Raw genomic sequence first — 27,910 nt, forward strand, 5'->3', positions numbered from 1 at the left:
TTTGCTCTATTTTTTGTTGATGGTGCGGAACCCTCCGTGCGCGAGTCCGACTCGCACTTGGCCGGTTTTTTTAAACACATGGAATATCACGCACAGAATTAAATGTTTTCAAATCAGTTTTCAATTATTTAAGAACGCGTATGGGTAAAATTTTACGTTTATAACCTAGTGGTCGATGAACGCGATTGTCCTGATTGGGGAATTATATAGAGTTATTACATTAAAAATATCAAATAGGTTTTTTATACCAATCCTTTTTGAAGAATCCAAACTAAAGTTTCTCGAGAAAACCCTGACAGGCAGCTCATTCTACAATTGCAGCATCCGCGGGAGGAAATTTATCTAAAACCGCAAAGTGCGCGACCGTATATACCTACGCTACTTGAGAAACATAGTGTCACTATAGTTCGTTTTTTTTAGCATTAGAAATAAGGTAAACAGTCTTGACGTGTCTTTTTATTGAAAAACACGTTTTAAAAGTAAATAATGGCAAATATGTAACAATTATGAATCTAATACGATCATTTATATTCTTCTGCTTTCATAAGTAATAGTTACTGATTCTAAAAAAGCGTTTTTCAATTAAAAGACATGTTAAGATAGCTTACCTTCTTTCTAATGCTAAAAAAAACGAACTATCGTCACTATACAAAATTAGGAAACATTCGAATAGTGACTTTTTTCCATTTTGGTACAATGCCTCAAGGGCCTATTTTAGATTTAAGCTAGTTTTTAATTTCTTTTAGTAATACACTGTATATAATATCTTGTTTGTAAATAAATGATTTTCAAGCACAAATCATTTTGTATAGTGACACTGTTACTTTCTCATAGAACGATTATAGGTTCCTGGGTATGAGGATGAACACCCTGCCGACGGTGAGCGATTCGGTGATAGAAAGCGGCCGTTAACATCATGTTAAACAATTTCAAAGAGGTGTTTTTCCATTTGTCCCCGCCCATTGTATGGTGGTAGTCACGTGGAGCGGGGGGACAAATGGCATTCACCCTTTGACGAAAAAGTGTTTTAATAAGCTTCTAATCCCTGAAACACTGTGCTCTATTTGATGCCAAATAAAGTAAATTTGGTTAAAAAACAACAATTTTACATTCATAAATTGAAGGATGTATACTTTCATTTTCATTTAATTGTAAGAAGAAAGGATAGGTTACAGTCAGATAGGTACATAACTTTTGCCTATGAGGGATCTCTTCTGATTAACCTTTAAAAGTAATTTAAATTTTCTTTAAGTAAAATAAAGTACCTATATTTTTTTGCGTCCTAAATTGGTATTTCATATTAGCAAACATTATCAAATCTGTCTTTAAAAAACCACATAAAATAAAAAAATCGGTCCTAATACCCTCTCGGTGGTATTATCCACTCTCGATCACCTTTCTCCTAACGGCGGGGTCAGTATCCTCGGAGGCTGCAGTGCCGTGACGCCTTCGGACCGACGCGCGCGCATACACCTCGAGATCGATACATTCCGGTAAGTCCTCATAATTATTTTGATTGTTGTTGTTGGAAATGGTGTCGTATTATCGGTGGGATAAAGCGTGATTTTGAATATAAAAAATACGGAATGACCCTAAAATAATTGTCCAAAAAATTTTAGTGCGCAATATTATTGTTGACAATTGTAACAAACGTTTGCATTTGTGTATTAGAAGCCAGCTAATGGGTAATATTTTAAAATGTTACGTTTTGTTTTAGTTGAATGATTGAAGTTTTAATTTTTAATAACATTTTTTTTCTCAAAAATGGACGGCAAAGTCGACGTTGCCGGTTAAAAAATAGGTCGCGAAGTGCGTAGTTTATGGTCATTAAAAAATTAAAAAGTTACAAACATTGCAGTCTCAATTTCGGGACTGCAATGTCGCATACAAATTCCATTATTTAACGAGTTCCAAACTTTTTAAAGCTTAAAATGGCCATATCAAATGAAGGCATAGGTCCCTTAAACAGCCAAACAGATGATCAGCACTTATTATTATAAAGCCTATAACAGACTATCGCACCGCACCGCGACCTTGGAGCGTCGCACCCACAAGTGAGAGCGAGAAACAGATATCTCTTTCTCGCTCTCACTTATGGGTGCGACGCTCCAAGGTCGCGGTGCGGTACGATAGTCTGTTACAGGCTTAATGTTGGTACCGCGACTATTTAGGTGTCTCAAATAGGTTGGCGTATTTTCAGCAGAAAAATACACTTCTTTTTTTTTTAAAGGCGGCAAGCAAATTTTTTTAATGGTTGTATTTTTTTCTGTGAAACTTAGAACGTTGCTTCTGTAAGTTCTGTAAAATATTTCTATTTCTTGCACCATTTTTGAGAAAAGCACTATATATGACTCGGCTGGAAGGCTACTTGCTGGCTTCGGATTCAATTAAACGGACTCCCAAGGTCGTCCGTTTAAAACGAATCCTCAGCCTGCAAGTAGCTACTTCCGAACCTCGACAATAATGTACTATTAAAGACAGCTAAGAAAAATAATGTTAAAAAATGTTTGTCAAAGTATTTAGGCCATCCTGTGGATAAAATACCTACTCGTCAAAATCCAATCGTTCTAATTAGTTTAAAGTTTTTGTCTGTACTCTGTTTTTGATCGACACATTACGGTATGTTCCAGATTTAAGGTTCTGTCATTGGAAATTATGTTGTATTGTTTGTGGAATAGGGCATGATTTTAATTGTAAAAATAATGATGATCGTCTGATGTTTTGTTGTGTTAAAGCAGGTTAAAGTCAGAATTGGTTCAAAATGTTTGAGCATACATAGATACCTACCTATACATTTGAGTTCTCATATTTCAATCCAAGTGATTGCCGTTGAAAATTATGTTTTGTACACATACATACATACAAACATATAATCAAGCCTATTTCCCGGAGGGGTAAGCAGAGACCACGGATTTACACACGGGTTTTATTGTTTTTACAATTAAGTATCATTGAATAGCAAAGATGTAGATAATTGGTATATATTATGTATGGCGAGGAAGTTAAATGTTCTCTTATTGTTAAATGGTTTCAAGCATGGTTTTGAATTGAAAAATAGGTAGGCAATAAAAATACATGTCAAGATTGTTTTTTTTTTTTCAAAATGCTAAACAATACGAACTATAGTAGAAGTCATTACAGATATTAGTGCATTCATTATTTTCCATCGTATTTTCACGGAAACGTACGAACGTATCTTGCAATTTAGTCAGCCTCGATACAAAAAGTACGGACTAATTATTCGTTTTTGAAGTGAAAACTTCTTTAGCGGCGCTGGGCACTTTTTGAGGTGGGGAAAAAATGATAAACTCGAGACAGCGTAAGGCGATCACGTGACCGTAAGGGGCGTAAGGCGATCACGTGACCGCCCCGTAAGGTGGCCACTCATAATTTAAATCAATAAAGAAAAACTCAATGTTATTTGATAAATAAATAGGATACCTCCGCTAAACGTATGTATCGTGTTACCGGGCGTCGGTAACATAGTGAGGTGAGTTTTCACTTCTATCGGCACTCCCGGAGTGCAACCGTTGTTGCTTGTTTTTAGGGTTCCGTACCCAAAGGGTAAAAACGGGATTACTAAGACCCTATTACTAAGACTCCGCTGTCCGTCCGTCCGTCCGTCCGTCCGTCCGTCCGTCCGTCCGTCCGTCCGTCCGTCTGTCACCAGGCTGTATTTCACGAACCGTGATAGCTAGACAGTTGAAATTTTCACAAATGATGTATTTCTGTTGCCGCTATAACTACAAATACTAAAAACAGAATAAAATAAAGATTTAAGTGGGGCTCCCATACAACAAACGTGATTTTTGACCGAAGTTAAGCAACGTCGGGCGGGGTCAGTACTTGGATGGGTGACCGTTTTTTTGCGTGTTTTGCTCTATTTTTTGTTGATGGTGCGGAACCCTCCGTGCGCGAGTCCGACTCGCACTTGGCCGGTTTTTTTTTGGAGACTTACTATTCGTAGATAGTGGATTGTGATTCACAATCACCATGTATTATTACTTATTCTGTGGTAAAAGTTATCACGATATTTTTATTTGTTTGTCGTTTGTCGATGTAGGTACGGTTGTCAACTTGGCTAAAACTACATACCTATAGCCCTTAAGTAACTTAATTGCAACACAATAGACCTACAATGTAACTTAGATCTAGACTACATTCAGGTACTTTCTCCCCCATTCACCAACGCAGCCTAAATATCTAGGTCTCAAACTAAGCCCTTTCTCGAACCTAACCAGTTTATTAGCATTCTAGGCTGACCCATATCCGACTTTGTCTAGTGCCAGATATAGAAACCGTTATTTATGTGACCTAGGTTTCGATCTAGTGCATATTTTATGCATTTTGGCTTTAATTGCAATGCTGCAATGCAATTTAGTTAACTAGAGTCAGAAATGTTATTTGTAGTTTGTACGAGTAAATAAGGACATTATTTACATTTGTTTATGTACAACCAACCATGTGAGCATCATATACTCATATATATATATATATATATATATATATATATATATATATAATATCTATAGATATATAGGCTGATTTTTATTTTGCTGTCGATATTTTACGTAGATAAGAGCAAAGCCTACATGTTCAAAATGTAATTAAGTTAGATTATAAAGTTATTTTACAGTTCAGAGTTATAATATAAGGATTGTATATACATACCATTAACATAATTTGCTGAATAACATATATTTATCATGGTTTCAACCACCTAAAAAAAAAGTTCAGAGTTATATTTATAAAAACGAAATAAACACTCGAAATTAAACTTAGGTATATGATATACCTATAATATTTATGAAGTTTCACAAAATAATTTACCAAACTCTCCAACTTTACTAAACTTGTACCAAATCAATACCTCAAATGTACTCGATCATAAGTTATTAATCAAAAATACCTAAGGTCACTGACCCCGGGTTGAACGGTCGGCTGTTTACGAGTTTTAAACAAAAGCTGCCCAACCTGTATGTGACGTCACGTGAGCCCGAATATTTGGCTAAAATTTTATTATTTAGGGTTCGTACCAAGGTTGTATCAATACAAGGAAAATGATAACTATAAAACATTACAAATCAGAGAAATAAACGCAATATTTAAATCATTAAAAATCATCACTCAAACGTCAATTCTACCAGAACATGAAAAAATGACTCAAAATCAGATTACTCTTCCACTCTTGTGGATAAAATGCAAATTTCTCATCCGTTTTTCAAGCATAAATAGAGGCTTTAGGAGCTGGTGTAGTGAAAAACTCAAATCTATCCCTGCATTACCCGTAAAAATAAAAGGGTAAGTACTCAACTACTCACTCATCGTCCATAGAGCTCGATCAAACGATGAAAATTTTTAGACTCAAGGGCCCCAGCGAACCTCGCTAATATATATGTGAGTGATGGAGAGACATTACCAGTGATCGGAATAGGCAGAGTATATTTACCTAAACTTGGTAGAACAAAGTCATGAAGTGGAGACTTCCTTGCGCTATTATTTTTTTCCGGGACTTCCCGGATTTTAAATTCGGTAAAATAAATAAAATCTCATAATGTATCCCCAATGTACGTAAAATTAAATAGTAACCACAACACTACAAGTTTGTACTTACTAGTTTACGAGTGATAATATAACATTATTGTATTTATATTATTTCAAACTTGTCCGTCTCTTTTACGCCAATACCAGCTGTGTTTAAGTGAAAGAGATAGAAATAACAGTATTACTATCTACTATGTTAATTGTACTTTCCATTGTTATCGTCTAAAAGACAAAGCAGATGTCGTTATCACTTATCGCTGTTACCTGCAACCCTTTTTATGCATTAAATAGAAAGTTGACATCAGTTTCTTACTATCCCTTGTCGAGTACGTACGGAAGTGTAGATACTGTGTTTTTTGGATATTTGACATTTACTTGTTTACTGGAATTTCTCCTGCTATACTTGATTACACACGACCTGAACTCGGACACCGATTTTGCTTTGATTGGATTTGGCGATTACTGGATACTGAAAACACCATGGATACTGCAAAACTACCAAGTTTCAAGGTAAGATAATGTATTTATTATTTAACATTTTTATCCTTTTCATTGAGTGTATAATCGAAAGTAAGAAAATAAAGGCTGAAATATAATTATGGTCACGAACTATGACTATTGATTTGAGTCACTTGCCTATGTTCATAATTTGGCCGTGTAATGTATTAAACCGACATACATACATTATTACAAGTGCGGGTAGTTTCAAAAACTCGTATAGCAAGAAAATGTTGACACAACTCCCTACCCGTATGCCTCTGACCACGGACGTAATGTGACATCCGAAACCTTGGGCCAAATATTAAATATAAGTGTTACGCGATTAAGTCCCGTTTTCATTTAATAATAGGTATGTGTGAAAATGGTGTTAGTTTAAATCAATATAATAATTTTGTGTTTGTAGATTGAGTTGCAATGTTATTTATATTTAGACTTAATAAAATAATAATAACTTTGTAAATAAAGAGAGTTTATTAAAAATGAATATAGAAGAATCCGTTTCATTTTATGCCTATTTATTGTATTGAAGCAGTTTGCATTGTTTTTTGTACTATTCAGAACAATATTAATTATTCGGTAAGTTCCCGGGACTTTAGTGCCGCAAAAAAAATTTGTCGTAAGAAAGTCTCCACTTTTTATCTATGTTCTACCAAGTGTAGGTAAATATACTCTGCCTATTCCGATCACTGGACATTACCGTTTCGGCGCAAACGATTGGCATCTTGGCTAGGCCCTCTGGTGTCTTTCCGTATCCGACTAGGGTCGCTTACGCACAAGATCACGTGGCGCAAAACGCCAGCGGCAAAAGTTTAACATGAAATGTGTAACGCCAAAGTTTCTACAACTCAAAAGTTGAACAAAGAGCTCGTATTAAGTAACTTAAACAATATTAACACCTTCCACCGGAATACACATTACACACACATCACGACACACGTAGAATTAACTTTATATAAATCCACTCAAACTGTCTTGAAAAAATGACAAGTAAAAAAAATCGTCAAATATTTTTTTACTGGCCGAGGAAATTTGCCATTTTGTAATCTATACAAAATTAGAGTTCAAAATTTTATTTCTATTTAGCTACAAAATGTAGTACCTACCAAACTTAGATATTTATTTCAGAAATGCGTTTTAAAATGAGAGCGTGAATTGTGTGACTCTTAGGCCGTTTGCACCATTCCGCTTAAACATTGAGTTACCATATGGTTACCAGTACAATTTGACACTGGCTTGACGGTTTAACCGCTTAACCCCGGGTTAATGGGATGGTGCCAGTGGACCTTATAGTATTTATGTTTTTTTTTTCAGATTGCAACAATGATTCGTCAGGTGACACTTCTGGTCATATGTGTGCAGGTCATCACATTCAATGTGGTAAGTCAATATTACAACCACTACTATCACTATACTACTACTCTACTACTATACTGTACTAGTACTATTATCACTATTTTAAGGGCCACATGCGCGTTCCAGGGTTAGCCAACTAACTTGGAGTTAACCGTTTATACAGCACAGCGTGACCCTGTATAAATGGTTAACGCCGAGTTAGTTGGTTAACCCTAAGTGGCCCTATAGTTCGTTTTTTAGCATTAGAAAAAAGTTAAACAATTTTGACGTGTCTTTTTATTGGAAAACACTTTTGAAAAATAAGTCACGGCAAATATGTAACAATTATGAATCATATACGACTATTTACATTCTTTTGCTTTCATAAGTAATAGTTACTGACTAAAACAAGCAACAACGGTTGCACTCCAGGATTGCCGATAGTAGTGAAAACTCACCTCACTATGTTACCGACGCCCGGTAACACGATAAATACGTTTAGCGGAGGTATTCTATTTATTTATTAAATATCATTATCATTCTCAAATAAGATCACACTTTTTCATTGACATGTTTATTTACATACTGCCATGACAACGTCAAATTATTTGAACAACCTATGTTCAAATAATTTGACGTTGTCACAAGAGTCTTGAAAAGGAGTCCGCAACATAAATGTCAAATAACATTGAGTTTTTCTTTATTGATTTAAATGCCATTTAAATTATGAGTGGCCACCTTACGGGGCTTACGGTCACGTGATCGCCTTACGCTGTCTCGAGTTTATCATTTTTTCTCCACCTCAAAAAGTGCCCAGCGCCGCTAAAGAAGTTATCACTTCAAAAAAAGTTTTTCAATTAAAAGACACGCCAAGATCGCGTAGTCTTTTTATAATGCTAAAAAAACGACCTTTTTGAATAGATGACATTGCAAAGATATTCCAATTTTCAATTAACGTTGGCATTAAAGCTGAAAGGTAATTCGAACGTACAGTCAGCAAAACTAGGCTTCATTTGCATCCCTGCTTAGGTACACATTTGTATTTGCTGACATCAGAATTATATTTTAATCTATTTAGTTATCGTGTATTTCGCTCGTACTTGTCCGTACATATATTGGCGTGGGCGAGACGCACAATAAAAAAAACAACGGGTTGCACTCCGAGAGTGCCGGCAGAAGTGAAAACTCAATGTCATTGTAACAGTTTTTCGATCAGGTCACGTGTCCGTCTAACGTCTTATGAATCTTACGGTCACGTGACCTGTCGCGGGTTTAACATTTTTTCCCCATCACAAAAAGTGCACAGCGCCGCTAAAGAAGTTTTCACTTCAAAAATATTCTGATGTCAGTGTACATTCGAATGGCCTGATAGAATAGATTTAGATTTCACATTTAAATATTTATTCTCATAATATGATATTACATTATAAATTATACTAGGTTAATCTACATGAATTTATATTATGATCGTCGTTCATATTTGCATAATATTATTTAATAGATATACAAATTAAAAAATGTCTGAAAAATAATCAATCTTATGTCAACAAATAAATAAATAAATATTTTCTTTATTTAGACAATACTTATACAGTTCACATTTGTTAATCGGCTACTTATAAACTGGGTAATTGTACTTACATACTACACTAAAATTATACAGGTTATTTTTTTAACCCGAATAACTACGAATTTAGAATTTAGAATAAGGTTGTACTACATACTTCAAGTATGAACTCAAATGTTCCGGCAACCCAAACAGAACTTGTACCAAACAAACTCAACGTATTTAGCATAGATAACAGCTGTTTCGAAACCGAAAGAGAAATGATCTCAAAGCCATTGTGAGGTGACGATAGCAATGAATATTCATTCTGTGGCAACTTTCATACGGGAAGATGGAGCGGTTGCGAAAAACGCTTGTAGGTCAGTGGAAATGCGGGTGGATTTTACTGATATTGGAATGGTATATATATAGAGTAAGACCAAAGAAAGTCTGCAGCGCAAGATTAAAAGTAGTTTTTAAAAATCAGTATGCGACAACACCACAGAAAATGGATTAAATAGTCTTGATACTTGTGAAATTTCTACCATATTTACCGTCTATGAAAAAACTAAGCTGTGCCACAGCTTAATTTTTAGGGTAAAATAAATTTCATTCCAACAATAGATGTCACTATTAATATGTAGACATATACTAATATTGATAAATAATATTGGGAGAATGTGAAATTTGGCTTCATCAAAATTAATAAGTTTTTGTAATATCCGCGACGGCGGTAAATAGGTACAGAGGGCCTACCGCGAACACCGAAGTTCTCAATGTGCGGGCATCTTTCTCTTTTACTCCCATTAAAGGCGTAATTAGATTGACAGAGAAATTGCCCGCAATTTGCGAACTAAAGTTTTCGGAAAAACGAAATAAACCATTAAAACAATAAACATTATATTAAAAATAAATTTTAGCTTTAACTAGAGTCTGGCTAATGAAAGTTGAGCCTGAGATTTATTTAAAACTTTTTATATGGCAACTTTTTTTCCTATCAAATAAGCTGTCAGTTTTAAGCTGTCATTTAATTTCATAGTAATTTTATTGCCAGGGGCGGTTTTTATTGAAATTCCCGCGTTATCTCAGGCTCAACTTTCATTATTAGCCAGACTCTAGTAGGTACCCATGCCGTGAGCATATGCATGGAGGTTGTGGGTTCGAGCTCAAAACCCGGCTAGTACCAATGAGTTTCTCGAAATGTTAGAGAAAGTTCATAAGTATGCCTATACCTATTAGGTGTGTTCAATTTGCTGTTAAACCTTAGTCTAAACCAATATTATATTATCTAAGTAGGTACATATGGTGAAGTATTAAGATGATTCATTCCACTTACCCGTCATCAAACCCAAATTTTGTAAACATTGTCGTTTTTCAGCTTGGATCGCCTCGTGCTGACTTTTTACAAGTGTAAAATTATTCGTCATGCGGAAAAGTAACTCCCGCACGCCGGTTTTGTAAGGTTTCACCATGTTTATTCCGTTCATCACAAAACACAACGAATATTTAAACGATTTTGACAAACACATACCATAGTGCATGACGTTTACTGACTGCTAAAAACCATTGCCATATGTAGTTTTTTAATTCGCTATCAAATTATTGCGCTGCAGACTTTCTTTGGTTTATATACTTACGCAATAAGTACACTTGATAAGTATATATATATATAGGTACCATTGATTTCTACGCATGTGATTTGTAGAAAAAATTAACTCATAAGACGCCATTTTGCACTTCATAAATCTAATTTGGTTTGATAATGATTTGTCATTATAGAATCAAGTTTGTTATTTTTAAAGTTTATATGCGATTTAGATATTTAAATTGGTGCACAGGTCGTACACACCGCATGTTTTGTTATTGTTTTTTTTAACGACTGTTTCATTAATAGTTATTTGTACAACAAGAGATCAAAGTTTGATATTTCTTCGAGTGCTTATTTTGAGTCCCGTGCAAGCGAAAGATTCTATAATCTAATTTAGAATCTTGAGCGTAGTAAGGGACTCAAAAGCGCACGAGATGTAAATAACTTTGATCTCGTGTAGTACACAACATTTTTCACCTCAGCAGTGAGAACATATTAGAGAACCCGAAAAATGTATTCCTTCTTCATCACTTACCTCTATTCACTCATGTTTTCTTAAGATATACCAACAATTAAATTTTCACCTCAGCAGCTCGAACCCTTGGTACTTTGCTACTTAAAAACAGTGAGCAAAATCGCGTTTTGCTCACTGAGTGAGCTAAATCGCATTTTGCTCATTTTGTCTCACTCAGTGAGCAAAATGCGATTTTGCTCACTGTTTTTAAGTAGCAAAGTACCCTTGTTCGAGCTGCTGAGGTGAAAACCAAATTAAACGCATTCTACATTGAAAGCCACCGACGATTGTGACGAATGTAGAATGGGTGACGAAAGCAGAATAGGACTAATTTAAGAACTTGACGAAAAACGAATGGGACGACTCAAGACGATACCGTTTTTGAAGTGAAAACTTCTTTAGCGGCGCTGAGCATTTTTTGAGGTGGGGAAAAAATTATAAACTCGAGACAGCGTAAGGCGATCACGTGACCGTAAGGGGTGTAAGGCGATCACGTGACCGTAAGCCCCGTAAGGTGCCCACTCATAATTTAAATGGGATTTAAATCAATAAAAAAAAACTCAATGTTATTTGACATTTATGTTGCGGACTCCTTTTCAAGACTCGACTTTACCTATGTTCAAATAATTTGACGTTGTCATGGCAGTATGTAAATGAACATGTCAATGAAAAAGTGTGATCTTATTTGAGAATGATAATAATACATAATAAATAAATAGAATACCTCCGCTAAACGTATGTATCGTGTTACCGGGCGTCGATAACATAGTGAGGTGAGTTTTCACTTATATCGGCACTCCCGGAGTGCAACCGTTGTTGCTTGTTTTTTACATAATACCTACTCGTATATATGAAGCGCTTTATAATTTGAATGCCATAAGAATCTTTCATCGTGTTTATTTTTCATGCCGTTTTAAGAACGATTGTACTAGCTGTTGTAATCTATGAAACTCTTGAATAGAGGCTGAACAACCCTGTAACCATACTTGATTAAAGGGTGGCTTTTGTTCACAATGGAATTAATTTACTGCTTTGAAAGCTGGTAAAAGTTTAGCAATGTACGAGTCAGGAGTTCCGCGTGTACAGGTACCTACAGGGGCCTTACCATGATGTCCTTATTGCGATTCTGTTTAGGACCTAAACTGAATTGCTAAGGGACGGAGTTATGTGACTTATATAGCTCCGTCCTTTAGCGATTCAGTTTAGGTCCTAAACAGAATCGCAATAAGGAGATCATGGTAAGGCCTCAGGTGTTAATCAGTGTTAATGTACTTAAAATTAAAAGCTACGCTTTTATTAAACTCTAGCGTTTTTGTGCTTACTTTAATATTTTACCTTGGCTCCTAAGTCTCCATGTTCTGTTAAAAGGACTTATTCTAAATTTATTTTGAACAATAATAGAATAAAAAAAACCGGCCAAGTGCGAGACGGACTCGCGCACGGAGGGTTCCGCACCATCAACAAAAAACAAGCAAAAAAACGGTCACCCATCCAAGTACTGATCCCGCCCGACGTTGCTTAACTTCGGTCAAAAATCACGTTTGTTGTATGGGAGCTCCACTTAAATCTTTATTTTATTCTGTTTTTAGTATTTTTTGTTATAGCGGCAACAGAAATACATAATCTGTGAAAATTTCAACTGTCTAGCTATCACGGTTCGTGAGATACAGCCTGGTGACAGACGGACGGACGGACGGACGGACGGACGGACGGATGGACGGACGGACGGACGGACGGACGGACGGACAGCGGAGTCTTAGTAATAAGGTCCCGTTTTTACCCTTTGGGTACGGAACCCTAAAAATGAATCCATATTTCTCTTGGTCACGGCATCACGCGTGAACGGCTGGACCAATTTCGCTAATTCTTTTTGTCTTCAAATTGGTCAAGCAGATGTCAGTAGAAAAAGGCGGCAAATGGCAAATTTCAAAACTGTAGGCGAGAAGGGACTTCGTCTCATAGAAAATTTGAATTTCGCGCCTTTTTCTACTGACAAGATTTGCTTGACTGTCTATATGTGTCTACTGACTGTCTAAATTAAATTAAATTAAATATGTTAGTTATTGTCAGGAGAAGTTTTTTATGACAGAAAAAAAAATAAGAAAGTTGCGCGGAACATTAGAAAATATAAGAAAACTTAACTACCATATTAACTTTGATGACATGGATAACATGTTTCTTGCGTGAGCTTCTGCGGAGAACTGACGATCGACGCCGATATCGGAATATCGGAGGCGTGTGGAGGCACTAGGAACGTTCGATTTATCTGCACAGTCGGACTGCACAGTTTAATCGCTACGATTTATAGTTACGTGTGTAGCCGGCATAAAATGTCAGTGCGGCGGCCTGGTACCCCCGATTCGCAAGTTAGAGTATCGGAATACAGTGAAATTTGCGATTTTTTATTTATTTCTAAGCATTTAACTGAGATGTACTCGTAATTAATTTTTAAAAGACCGTTTAACATAATATTGTTTTATTAGTATGGCGATTGGCGAGAAATAAAGTTTTAATTTGTTAATTATATTGAAACATATTACAGTAGGTATCAATATTAATTTACTAAACGCATCGAAAACATAAACGACGATAAGACATTCAACTTTTAACACTCAAAGTGGTAGAAAATATACAGGTATCAATGAAATCTTTACAATGCCGCCGATAGTACAAGATCCTTTATTTACCTACCATATTTTCTCGGAATCGTTCGTATTTGTTATGCTACTTCAGTCAACCTCAGTACTTTTCGTACCGAAACAGACTGAAATAGCAAGACACGTTCGTGAAAATACGATGGAAAATAATGGCACGTTAAACGTTTAAATGGTCAACTAATTAATCGAATTTGGGTAGTTTAAAAAAATAGAAATGGCTACTAAAATTAATAGTTTGGCAACAAAAACGGAGCCTTAAAATATGCCAATATGAGTTGTATTTTAATGCCGTTACAGCTTTTGATTATTTTTAGGCAGGTACCAAGTATTTATTTGGCAACTGAATTAATATACCTATTAGAGACCATTTATGAAGCACATTTTAAAAAGAAAACGGCTATCTATTAATTAAAGAATGAAGTTCTTTTAAAATATTTTGTTTGGTCATTACACGGTCAACCTATCACGCTCCTCCTAGCTTCGCTCGTCGTCGCACCTATCTGTTGACTCTAGTAGAACACAGTGGTACCTAACTATTGAAATTAGTAATAAAAATTTAAAGATCTAATGGTATAATGGCCATTAGGCGTTTCATGATTAGAAATTTCGACTATAAGTATACTGACCATTGCGTATTGGTAAATTAATTTGAGGTGTTTTGTGTAAAAAGTGACCAATATTCATTAAATTTAACTGCTTTCGTGTTAAAATACTACCTAGCTGAAAACGATATGCTCAGTTATGATTAGTTGATTACTTAGGTGTGAACAACTAGATGACAACTAAATTTTATGATCGCTTTACAATATTAGTTGCCAATTTATTATTTTAGATGCCAACCTATCACTTTAAGTTCCCTATAATTTTTTTAGGTGGCTTGATTTTGCTGCCAGTTTTTTAATAATATGATGCTTATATTAGCACGTAAGGTTGAACTGTAAGTGTTAATTATATGCAACAAATAAACAAATAAACAAATATTTAAGGCTAAAATTTTTTTTTGGCGCCAAAATATAATGCACAGCCAAATTATATTATGATATGCCCAATGAAAGTTCCTGTTTAATATTTTAGTTGCCCGGTTAATAATAAACCTAAAATAATTATACAATACGTCTATAGGTACCTACCTACTATAAAATCAAACAACTTGTCAGTCACTTCTACCGACCTACTCCAAACTCCAAGCGAAATCAGATCACGTCGTAAAGATTCCCAAAAAGCAATTTGTCTTAATTACAAGATGTCGGACTAACGACAGATGCAATTAGGGGCCTTTGACAAAATGGCGACTTATATTAAGGGATTACTCACAAATGCGCACTGACAGCTAGTTTAGAATAAATATGGCCTTAGTTGGGATAAACTAGCTTGACTAGTGGCTCCTTAGTGTTAATTTATCAACAATCGTTTTACCTAAATCATTTTCTTTGGACGAATAATCATAATTTACAATATCGATTTCACAATACATGAGGTGTTGCTACTAAATATAACTACATATATAACATTTTGAAATTAATAAATATTATCATATGATTAATGTCACCCACCCAGCGATAGCTCGCGTAAGGGCTCATTTAGACGGTGCGAGAACTCGCATGCGATTGCGATGCGTTTCATTACATTGCGTCATTTGATCGGTCGGCTAAATTAATGTAACTTCAATGGTCCGCAATGTAACTAAAATCGTAAGTATACGAGTTCGCGCGCCGTCTAAATGAGCCCTTATGGACGTTAGCACTTATTTCATCCAAAAGCGGCCGCCAATCCGTTAGTATTTTTGGTTCACCTACCATGTAGTTGTCTCGTTTGACTATGAAACTACGAGTAAGATGTAACCCTAACAGTTTTCTTCTACATCTCCAGGTGCACGCAGCGAAGCAGCAAGTCGCTCTCTCCGACTCCTACTTACCGGTCGCCATGCAAGTCATCGCCCACCTCACCGACCAAATGGCCTTCGAGACGCGCGACGAGCCCAAAACTACGACCAGTCGGCCGACCAAGTCGACCAGTCGGCCAACCGGTCGACCGATGACGACGGGCAGACCCACGGCGAGACCGGACGCGGTGTATGTCAATACGTATCAGTTCAGCAGGCTGGGTAATAGGTGATGGTCTTCTGCTGTCTTCCTTCTTTTCTGCACTATTTTTAACCTCCCACTATACAAAATGATAGCCAAGGAAGTTAGAATCTTGTTGTATTTTCAATTGACGTGACGGTTATATTGTTTAACTTAGATTTTAGAATGACGAAGCCTGTTGCGGATATCATCCTTGTTGTGTTTGGGACGAAGCATGTTGCTGATTTGCATTTGTGGCCACCGGACGAAGCCTGCGTTGTGGATTTCTTACATACATAACTAGAGTTTTTTCTTGAATAAATTACATTTTATTTTCAATTAGATTGAATTTCGTTTGTTATTTCGTTAATTTTACGAGACAAATGAGATGCTACCTACTTTGTTTTTGAATTAAGGTTGACATCGAAACTGAGTATACATCCTAATGTGCATTGGGCGGCACGAGGTTAATAATATATTTTACTTTCTTTATCATTATGGGTCAAAATCAAAAACACTCGGTAAAATCAGCTTTTTTTTTGTGGATAGGTACTACAAAAGTTAAGGATTTGGATACATCTTTCTACGATCATACAAATTTGAAGAAGTAGACAATTTAACGCCGATAAAGATAAGTACGAAAATTAGGCTTTACAGTTCGTTTGTTTTATGATGTCCACAAGAAAATCGCACAACCTCATACTAAAACAATTTTGGACCTTATGCGGCTGACACTTTAAAATACAAAATAAAGCTCGTGACACGGCATTAAGTTTCAGGCGGAATGAGAGTACTATTAGAAGCACGTTTGCAATTCGCTTTTATAATATCTTACAAACTCACTAAGATTGTAACCCAGTTAACAAACTATGAAATACAAAGTTGGTCAGGTTTTCATCGCATACACCCTTTCCCTTTATAACTAAATTTTAATGGGCAATGACAGAGACCAGTTAAAAATAAAGACTGTTTATTGGAACACAGTAACTTTTCTAGCACCTCTTGCTAAAAAATATTTACAGTACATATGGGGCTACTTTTCCGCACTAGTGCGTAAAATAGCACTTTTCGTGCGTATGTCGAAACTTTAAAGTGCCATATGTACTGTAAAACGTTGTTCGATACACGTGCGAATAGGTAATTCGCAACTCGTGTCGATTTAAAACACTCCCTTCGGTCGTGTTTTAATTTATCGCCACTCGTTTCGAATTTCCTCTTTTTCGCACTTGTATCGATAATAACTATTACAGGACATATGGTGCTACTTTCCCGAACTAGTGCGGGAAAGAGCACTTTCCGTGCGTAAGTGCATTTACAGTGTACTGTAATAGTAGTTTATGTGACTGCTACATAATGACAGGCATGAAAATACGAGTGTGGGTTTAAGAAACGAACGTTAGTGAGTTTCTTAAAAGGATCACACGAGTGTTTTAATGCCTAATTATGTACAGTTACATACACTACTTTATCTAAACACATACTTAAAACTAACTAAAAGATAAACTGTACGTCAAATAGCGGTGAATGAAAACTTTTTTCACGCATGTCACACATCCGTAGTTTTTTTTTAATTCCTAGACAATAGAATGAAGTCCCTATTCTCATGTCACTCGAGATCAAATATCGTGCGGTTTATATTAAAAAAAGCGGCCAAGTGCGAGTCGGACTCGCCCATGAAGGGTTCCGTATTTAGGCGATTTATGACGTATTAAAAAAAAACTACTTACTAGATCTCGTTCAACCCAATTTTCGGTGGAAGTTTACATGGTAATGTACATCATATATTTTTTTTAGTTTTATCATTCTGTTATTTTAGAAGTTACGGGGGGGGGGGGGGAACACATATTTTACCACTTTGGAAGTGTCTCTCGTGCAAACTATTCAGTTTAGAAAAAAATGATATTAGAAACCTCAATATCATTTTTGAAGACCTATCCATAGATACCCCACACGTATGGGTTTGATGAAAAAAAAATTTTTGAGTTTCAGTTCTAAGTATGGGGAACCCCAAAAATTTATTGTTTTTTTTTCTATTTTTGTGTGAAAATTTTAATGCGGTTCACAGAATACATCTACTTACCAAGTTTCAACAGTATAGTTCTTATAGTTTCGGAGAAAAGTGACTGTGACATACGGACGGACAGACGGACAGACAGACAGACAGACAGACAGACATGACGAATCTATAAGGGTTCCGTTTTTTGCCATTTGGCTACGGAACCCTAATTCCGTTTTTTTTGCCATTTGGCTACGGAACCCTAAAAACATACTAAATTGACGTTTCGTATCGATAACTGTTTTAATATCTATGGAAACTAGAATAGAGACCCACTTGAGTTTTGACTGCTGTTCGAAATTTAAACTCATAACCTTACAAAAATCTATAACGTTATGTACATTAAAGTACAAATTTTTCTACTACCACAGATAAGAAAGTTCTCATAGTAAAATTGGTTGTAATAAAGCTTGTCATTTCCTACGGTTTCTGAACGCATTATAGAGCACTAATGACATGTGTGTAGATATAACGTTGTACGATACACGTGCGCTTATTGTCATTAACCGGTCTCTAACTACCAACTTTCTTCCTTCTCAACTATTTCCATATAGTTGAAACTTTGCTGCAAATTGCGTAATAACAAAAGGTAATATATTAATATGGGTATGTTGTCGGTTAAGATCTATTGTAAATAAAAGATATAGCAAGTTTTAAACTTTAATTTAAGCTTTCTGTATTATTAATTCTAAAGTCTATGATGTTCGTTTAGAATTTAGATGCCTTGATTTGATGATTTTGACGTCAAGGACGCTGAGACTAAGAATTTTATTCAGGTAGTATTAATAATTTAGATTTAAGCTAGTTTTTAATTTCTTTTAGTAATACACTGTATATATCTTGTTTGTAAATAAATGATTTATGACCTAAAAAAAAAAACAAAATCATCAATGATTAGTCCATCTTTTCAGAGATTTTTTATTATGACAAGTTTCAGTATAAATAGATAAATCTAGATTATTCATTAACTAGGCAGCGCGTTCTGTATCCTAATAGTATCTTGAAAACGGCTGATCGCATGAAAAAATGCTTACAACATACAGGATGACTGACGCTAGACCGGGCCGGGCCCGGGCCGAGGCGTCCGATATGTCTTTTTCTATGACGGTTTATCGGTGATCATGTGGTGCTTTCGATAGAAAACGAAGCGCCGGAAGCTCCGGCCTGGCCCCGACCCGATCTAGCGTGAGTCATCCTTAACTTGTCGCAAATTATGTGCACTATAATCTATTTATATCACTGTGTCTCTTGCATTATTCGATACCGTAAAACGGGGTGAGTAGGTTTCGCGGGGAGAGGTGGGTTATGAATGGGGAGAGAAGGTTTGAGAGGAGGGTGAGAAGGAATTTTAAGGCTACTGCTACAAAAATAATGTATTCCAATTTAAAATAGAGCTATAGTAATACGCATAATAATAAAAAATCGATCCAACAATCTTCCAAAATCACCTTTGTATGAAAACTCCTCTCACCCCAAATACGAGGCACTAAGGGGTGAGGTGAGTTTTCCTCTTTATCGTCAAAGTTATGAAATGGAGCTACCCAAAATAAAATAAAAACTAAAATACAAACGTCCGGAACACTTATTATATGTATACACCATTTAGTATTCATATGTAAAAAAAAATGTTATCGAGGTTTGAATTTCAGTTTTGACCCTACTCAAAATGGGGTATTTTACGGTACACAGACAATTTTTGAATTTGGATGCTTAATTTAACTCGTTTTTGCGCTTGTCGACTTGAAATACTGCAGTTTCTATGTTCAACTTTGCGGGTTAGTTGGCCGACTGCTGAGTTACAGCCACTGCAGTGCAAAATTGCTCTTATACAGGGTGTTGCCAGACACGAGCAAATAATTAAAACATTTATTATACTCCTCAAACTTTAAAACTTTTGTTAAACAACTTTTAAAAATTATGACTTTCTCTTTTTCATACAAAATAAATATTGCCTTCAATGTCCTACGCTCACATCTGTATGTTTGACGTTGCTTGTCACGCTTTAAACATAACAAAGTTTGCAATTGCCTCATAGAATAAACTTTGAAGTATTATAAAAATCAAAACATAAGTTATTTTTAAAAGTTACTGAACAAATGTTGGTCTGTTTGAGGAGTATAGCCTACTGTTTAATTTGTTGCTCCTGTTACAGAAAACACCCTGTATGTTACCTCAAACTTGAAGGTAACGAAAGTAGTTAAGGAGAAAAATTAATTTAAAAGTTTACTGAAATTATATGGTATCCAATTTTGCCCAGTGGGTAAACTTTATGAGCTACTAAGGTTTTAGTTTTCCGTACCAAAGTTGGCAAAGATGAATTTTTATTAAGATGACTTAGAAAATCTCAGTTTGAAATTGTTTTCTTCGCTGTTGTAATAAAAAAGATAGTGTTCTATATTAATTTGACTCACACTCAAAGTCAAATTTCAATGTTTCAATTTTCGAAGCTAGATATGCACCCAATTACCTTTCAAATGACTGTGTAATGCGCCACAATACAATTCAAATTACTGTAAAAATAGTTGCGCTTCCACACTTTCTCGCTGCAAATTCAAAGTCGATAAGAACCAAACTAAGCAAGAACTTAAAAAAAAAATACTTAAGCGATTCTAAAAGTCACCTTTTTCTTTACAGGCAGCAAACAACGCCATACCACAAGCCAGGCCTCTACGCTCCCCTTGCACCCCCCAAGCCCGACGACCGCACGTACCTCCTCCCCCCCAACCAAAACGCCCCCTACACAGTCATCCAGCCACAGAAAACCAACACGAACGAGCCTCTACTCTCTATACACGAAGAAGAAGTGAAGCCACTAATCGAACCGAGTCCAGAGTCGCATCTTCTTCCACCGCATTTTGAAGCTGATGTTGATAAGATATCACGCTCAGATAGTTTAATGCTTGATGAGTGGGAAGAGAACCTTCAGTATTTATCACCAAGTGTGAGGGAGATGATAAAACTGGCGAATGATCCTGATGATGAGAGGTTGATTGAAGATGTGAGGGCTGGACCTCAGGGGAATAAAGGAGGGTCGAAGCTGAGTGCTTCTAATTTGAGGTTGTTGCTGTTGTATGATCTTCTGAGCAGGGAGGCGAAGAGGCAGAGGCTTTCAGATTACTATGTGAGTATATTGTTTATATATATTTATATACCGGTAGATAAAGCTGTAAATGGCTCAGCTAAAATAACTATCCGCTCTGATTTAGTCCAACTAGGGAACAAAACAATTTATTTAACGAAAATATTTGGGATTTGTTTTTTTATTACAGACTATTATATTTAAATTATAAACTGAAATACATATATAATACACTAAAGAAAATGTGACCAAATCTACCGGTGGCCGAGGCGGGAATCGAAACCGCGTCGTCAGCTTACGCGGCTAACGTCCTGACCACTAGACCACTCGGCCACGGCGGTACTCGTCCCAAATTCCCTGGTGTATGCTATCGGTGGATTTGGTCACATTTTCTTTAGAGTATGATAGATAGAGTATGATCAGTTTATATATGTAGATATTTAGTATTGCCTGAACCATAAACAGTGTCAAAGCAATTAATCTACCCGCAGGGAAATCAAGTATTCTCGGCGGTGCAACTTTGCATCGAGTGCAAACATTCCTGTCCCTATTGCTTTAATTAATTATACAAGATTCTCGGGAGCATCCCGAAGGAATAATACAGTGTATTTGTATAAAACTGAATTATGCCACTTGATGCTCGGTAATTCAGCCAGTCAGCCAGCAAATAGTTCAGCCAGGACCTAATATCATGAGTAATTCAGGTATTTTTGGCTCATTTTGAGTTAGGTATCTAGTTCCTTCCTTTTTCCCTAAGGCGCCATGTATGACCTGGAGAAATTTTATGAAATAGCTATGTACTATCAATATGTTGCCCTCAAAATGAAATTAAGTACCTACCTACTTACAAGTTTTTTTCCGGACACAAAGTAGAAATTTCTTATCAGTCTGACAATTAGTCTCAAAAAACATTGTTAAAACCACAAGCCATTATCACGTAAGAATCAATTTCAATCGATTTATCATCACAATATCCTAATCATCATTAATTTTAAGGTTAATAGTTATTTTAATACTTATTAACTATAATATTTCTAGATTAAACTAGTGTCCACGCCAATTACTGGGATGATGTGCCAAGCGGACCCCAGGCTCCCATGAGCCGTGGCAAAATGCCGGGACAACGCGAGGAAGATGATGAATATTTCTAGATTGGCCGATACTTATCATTTCCAGTAAAAGATACGTGTTGTACATACGATAGCTCTTAGAAAAGATTTTACTAACGTTACGTTACGACTGTAGTCAGCAGTAGAAGTTGAAGGTGTTCAAAATGACATTGAGACGCTCTTATTCTCTTAAAAATAAAGTCGTGGTAAGATCATTTTGAACACCTCGCCCGCTTAGCAACTTTTGCTGCTGACTGTACCTAGGTAAGAGTATTTTTATGTCATTGACGAGCACTTTCCCGCTGTCTGTCTGTCCCTATGTATGCTTAGATCTTTAAAACTACGCAACGGATTTTGATGCGGTTTTATTAAATAGATAGAGTGATTCAAGAGGAAGGTTTATGTATAATTTGTTAACTCGTGCGAGGCGGGTCGCTAGTTCTGTAACTAAAAATAAAACAAATGTCTTGTTAGTTATGTTACATTTTGTTCTCATTGACAAAATAAAGTAAATAGCACGTTGTCACTGCTTCCAAATCTTCCAATAAAATAAATTAGTTGAAACAAAGGGGACATTATCTAGTCCCAATGGTATAACAGTCCATCTCGAAAACTTCATTATTTTTTCCTGGCTCTGCTATAACCATAAACATTATGTAAACCTAATTTCACGGTTGTCCGAATCCGCTGGGAATCGCAGAATGTATACTGCACTAAAAATCAATGACAACAAGCCACTTTATTGGAAAGTTTCTTACTAAGAGACCCGTTTTAGTAATTTTTGGGTGTAGAACAATATTCAGCGGATACGTATTTGAATACCTATCTGATTAGGAGGAAAGGGACCTTTATATTGAATGCAAACATTAGAAAGAGGCGACAGTCGATTTTGATAATCCAGATCTTAATTTGTTATTGATTCGATTAAGTCTCTATGCGTATCTTTCGTATTTGTTTAATAGGGAGTATTACTGCAATGTTCTGCCGTCAGAGTGCAGCACTAGCACAAACAGTATACCATACTACTACAGTTATTGACAAATTTTCACAGATTATTTGTTATGAATAAATATGACCAATGTCATATGCATCAATATGCGTCAAGGCGGTGTGTTTACTGTTTGTGCTAGTGGCGGCCCCTAGGCAGAGTTTTGCGTAATATTCCCGATAGATGAATAAGAGCAGAATAAAGGTGTAGATTCTCTACTTTTCAGACAAGGATAAAATACAGCACGATAAAGAATAACCAGAATTTCAAGCTTTGAATCTAGCTAGATGTTAAGTAGTTAGTTGAAAACGTTCGGTAAATTGTTCGGAACCTAGGAACAATGCATGGTAGAAAACCTTCCCCAACACTCGTAACAAGCGTAACAGTTTTAAAACCAAGCAGATATTATCTAGATTTATTTAACCGACTTCAAAAAATGGAGAATTTTACTAATTTGACCTTTTTGTTAGGGTTCTTACCCAAAGGGTAAAAACGGGACCCTATTACTAAGAATCCTCTGTCAGTCCGTCTGTCTGTCTATCACCAGACTGTATCTCATGAACCGTGATAGCTAGACAGTTGAAATTTTCACATATGATGTATTCCTGTTGCCGCTATAACAACAAATACTAAAAAGCACGGAACCCTCGGTGGACAAGTCCGACTCGCACTTGCCCTTTTTCATATTGTCTAGAACTCCGTCGTTTCTTTTTTTTAACAAGCTCTTATTAGGTCGACCTGTAACTATGTAATGGAATCTTGCAAGTTAAATTTGATCCACTTCTCGATTTCCGATTGAGCTGAAATTTTGCATACACCTGTAAGTCGGGTGACAATGCAATATTATGGTACCATCAAGCTGATCTGATAATGAGGTGGCCATAGGAACTCTGTGATGAAACAACGCAACCTAATTGTGTTAGGGGTTTTTAGAATTGTTTCGATGAGTATTTAGTTGTCTGTCGTAAGAAAAGTACAGTCAGCGCTAAAAGCTTGTACCAAAAATGATTTTTTTTCCAAAAACTTATTTTTTATTAGTAGTGGAGGTTTCGTAACTGGACACCCTTTCGTCCACGAGTTACGTTCGCTATAAAACTGAGCATCTTGTACAAAGGGATCAATAAAACGTTTATTGGTCGCGACGGGCACTTTTATAAGGGCACGGTTCCATTGTAATCCAAAACTGTTAAAGGTTAACACTGCCCTACTACCCCCTTTGGGAATTTGAGACTTGGATTCTTGTTTAACTAGGCTACTATATTCGCGAGTTTCGGGAAATTGATGTTTGGTCCAAATTTGTTCTAAACACCAATAACGAAATCCATTACCTAATCGAAAGCAGAATTTCTAAAACAAAAGAACATTGTAATGCAACTGAAACTACTAAACTTATTAACAGTGAATGCGGTGAATCAGGAATCAATCGCTTCGGAGATCATTGAGCCAAAATAATTAGTTGATTACAATCGAATGACAATAATAGTATAACTGTATTCTGCCCTGGTTATTTCGGCTGCAGTACGCAATTGTTTATATTGTTCTCTTGCAATAAGTTCTGTATTTAAACGATTTTTCTCATGAAAGTACTGCGTTTTGCGATAAGCAGGGCAGTATTATACGGTTAGATTTTTGTGCATTGTGGACACGCGCGTCTTACCGTGGATGTGATAAAAGTTTAACAACGACGCCGTAAAGCGGTTTCATTCCGCCAAGAAATGGGACACAACTAAAATCAGACCTTCCAATTCTAGTCATGGACTTGGGACCTCTCTGTTTCAGATTTTGAGTCCTCCTAAAAATAACGTCAATTTTATTCGCCATTATTTTTTCTTCATCATCATCTTCCTCGTGTTATCCCGGCATGTTGCCACGGCTCATAGGAGCCTGGGGTCCGCTAGACAACTAATCCCAAGTCAATTCTTGGCACTAGTTTTTACGAAAGCGAATTCCATCTGACCTTCTAACCCAGAGGGTAAACTATGCCTTAATAGGATACAGCACAGTACAGCATGTTTTCTTTCAACGAAAAGCGACTGGTAAATATTAAATCGTATCTTTTACCTTAAATAGAACCAAAATGGAGAATAAATTCTTGTTTAGGCTCATGGCTTGAACCTTGTGAGTTATAACACTATTAATGTACAAAGTCGTGAAAGATTACAGATATACGGCGTTCATGGGATTTTAAGGAGATCATTTTTATGTTGTGTGCCGAATTTAATGTTCACACTTTATGACCCTTTTACTTATTTATATCATTATATCCATTTTGCGGGACGTGATTTGGATTTATCGATAGGTATAATCTTTTTATGGTTTAGGCAAGTTAAGGCCGGGTAGAAAAATAAAAACATTATTATAGTCTCAAGGTAAATACCATAGAGAAATATAGTAAGGATAGAGTTCTCACTCCAGACATCAGTTTTGGTAGGAACCAAGATGCGTATTATGTTCGTAGTCCACATCTAGCATCAAGTAGCGGAATTATCAGCATTTTTAGGGTTCCGTACCCAAAGGGTAAAAACGGGACCCTATTACTAAGACTCCGCTGTCCGTCCGTCCGTCCGTCCGTCCGTCTGTCACCAGGCTGTATCTCACGAACCGTGATAGCTAGACAGTTGAAATTTTCACAGATGATGTATTTCTGTTGCCGCTATAACAACAAATACTAAAAACAGAATAAAATAAAGATTTAAGTGGGGCTCCCATACAACAAACGTGATTTTTGACCGAAGTTAAGCAACGTCGGGCGGGGTCAGTACTTGGATGGGTGACCGTTTTTTTGCTTGTTTTGCTCTATTTTTTGTCGATGGTGCGGAACCCTCCGTGCGCGAGTCCGACTCGCACTTGGCCGGTTTTTAATTAGACCGCAGCCATATTTTTTGAGAATGATCCATTTACAGATGTAGTGCATAATTATTCTCCATCGTAACGTGTTTTGCTATTTCAGTCAGTCTTGAAACAAAAGTACTGAGTTTCACTTAAGTAGCATGACAAAATAAAATACGAACGTTTCCGAGAAATTACGATGGAAAACAATTAGGCACTACATCTGTACTTATTTTCTTACTTAAATTAAACCTTACAAATAAAAAAAGCGGCCAAGTGCGAGTCGGACTCGCCCATGAAGGGTTCCGTATATAGGGAATTTATGACGTATTAAAAAAAAACTACTTACTAGATCTCGTTCAAACCAATTTTCGGTGGTAGTTTGCATGGTAATGTACATCATATATTTTTTTTTAGTTTTTTCGTTTTCTTATTTTAGAAGTTACAGGGGGGAGCACACATTTTACCACTTTGGAAGCGTCTCTCGCGCAAACTATTCAGTTTAGAAAAAAGCGGCCAAGTGCGAGTCGGAATCGCCCATGAAGGGTTCCGTATGTAGGCGATTTATGACGTACAAAAAAAAAACTACTTACTAGATCTCGTTCAAACCAATTTTTGGTGGAAGTTTACATGGTAATGTACATCATATATATTTTTTAGTTTTATCATTCTCTTATTTTAGAAGTTACAGGGGGGGGGGACACACATTTTACCACTTTGGAAGTGTCTCTCGCGCAAACTATTCAGTTTAGAAAAAAATGATATTAGAAACCTCAATATCATTTTTGAAGACCTATCCATAGATACCCCACACGTATGGGTTTGATGAAAAAAAAATGTTTGAGTTTCAGTTCGAAGTATGGGGAACCCCAAATATTTATTGTTTTTTTTTCTATTTTTGTGTGAAAATCTTAATGCGGTTCACAGAATACATCTACTTACCAAGTTTCAACAGTATAGTTCTTATAGTTTCGGAAAAAAGTGGCTGTGACATACGGATGGACGGACAGACAGACAGACAGACATGACGAATCCATAAGGGTTGCGTTTTTTGCCATTTGGCTACGGAACCCTAAAAATTGGCCTAAGTCGTAGTCGCTCGGTAGGGTGCCCAGAAGGCTGGCCGCATTGCCCCGCTGGATGGCAATGGTGATCCGCTGGGAGAAATATTGGCCAGCCCTCTGGTCACCAGAAGCCTTCTATAAGGCGCTTTGAAAGGTACCTATAGAGGCACGCGCTAAGTCCCCACGGCCCCAGGGGTTCCACCACAAACGCCGCAAATATGTAGCTACTTTCTTACTTATCCAAATAACAATATCGCTTAATTCCAGGGCTTCTCCCCCGACGTCCTCCAAACCCTCTCCGAGTCCGCCGACGGCGGTGCGCGCGCGCAGCTCCGCCTCGCCCTATCCAAGATGGTGGAACGTAAGGACTGTCAGCACGAATACGCCAACAACAGGGCGCGGGAGATGGTCGACGAGCTGGCGAAAGACGAGTCCAAACTGTCGAGTGAGATACGGTATCTGCAGCCGCTGGTGTATAACAGGCTTTAGAAGTTAAGACAATTTAATATTGGTAGTTTCCAAAAAACAGGAAATTTTAGAAAATTTCGTTCAAAAATTACAGAAGTTTTTAAAGTCTTACATGAAAAGAATTTGAGAGATGAGTAGAAGCTGTCAAGTGAGATATATTATGGTGTCTGTAGCCGCCGGCATAATAACAAGTTTTAGGCGTTAAGAAAAGTTAAGATTAGTAGTTTCTGAAAAAAATAATATTATTGTACAAAAAACAGACCAGGTAATGGGAATATTTGCTTCCCACACGTTTTTTAATTTTTGAAAGTTTCCATTGGTATATCTGTGATTGCCCACAACGACAAAAGATTGGAAAAAATGAGTAAATTTTTAAAATAAGTTATGTCGTCTAAATGAATGTATAACAAACTTTAATAAAGAGATGCGTAATGAATGACATAAGAATTCTGTGCATGATTTAATGTTTAGCCAAACGTATCATGATATAATACGTTGAACAATTGACTTTCTACTATTGTTATGAAAGGTTACCTATCTTACCCGATCTTAATATCATTCCTATTCCTGAA

The 27,910-nt window shown here is 36.4% G+C and overlaps 1 protein-coding gene and 1 non-coding gene across 2 annotated transcripts; one reads left to right on the plus strand and one right to left on the minus strand.

The window, feature by feature from the left end:
* The first annotated feature begins 1,414 nt into the window (after window positions 1-1,414).
* On the plus strand, window positions 1,415-27,405 carry LOC134657255 (uncharacterized). Its single transcript, XM_063512832.1, has 5 exons — window positions 1,415-1,493; window positions 7,357-7,422; window positions 15,552-15,754; window positions 20,436-20,922; window positions 27,138-27,405. Exons 2-5 carry the CDS (start codon window positions 7,366-7,368, stop codon window positions 27,357-27,359), a joined length of 969 nt encoding a protein of 322 aa, XP_063368902.1. The 5' UTR covers window positions 1,415-1,493; window positions 7,357-7,365; the 3' UTR covers window positions 27,360-27,405.
* On the minus strand, window positions 21,142-21,213 carry Trnat-cgu (transfer RNA threonine (anticodon CGU)). The gene has a single exon. It is a non-coding gene; the product is annotated as a tRNA-Thr (tRNA).
* Window positions 27,406-27,910: the final 505 nt, after the last annotated feature.

This window comes from Cydia amplana, chromosome 19 (assembly GCF_948474715.1).
Source record: "Cydia amplana chromosome 19, ilCydAmpl1.1, whole genome shotgun sequence".
Taxonomy (NCBI): Eukaryota; Metazoa; Arthropoda; class Insecta; order Lepidoptera; family Tortricidae; genus Cydia; species Cydia amplana.

Excerpts from the sequence above, each read along its gene's own strand:
- LOC134657255 (XM_063512832.1), top strand. The coding sequence starts at position 7,366 with ATGATTCGTCAGGTGACACTTCTGGTCATATGTGTGCAGGTCATCACA. Across the intron at positions 7,423-15,551 it reads AGGTCATCACATTCAATGTG|GTGCACGCAGCGAAGCAGCA; the intron begins GTAAGTCAATAT and ends CTACATCTCCAG. Across the intron at positions 15,755-20,435 it reads ACGGCGAGACCGGACGCGGT|GCAGCAAACAACGCCATACC; the intron begins GTATGTCAATAC and ends TTTTCTTTACAG.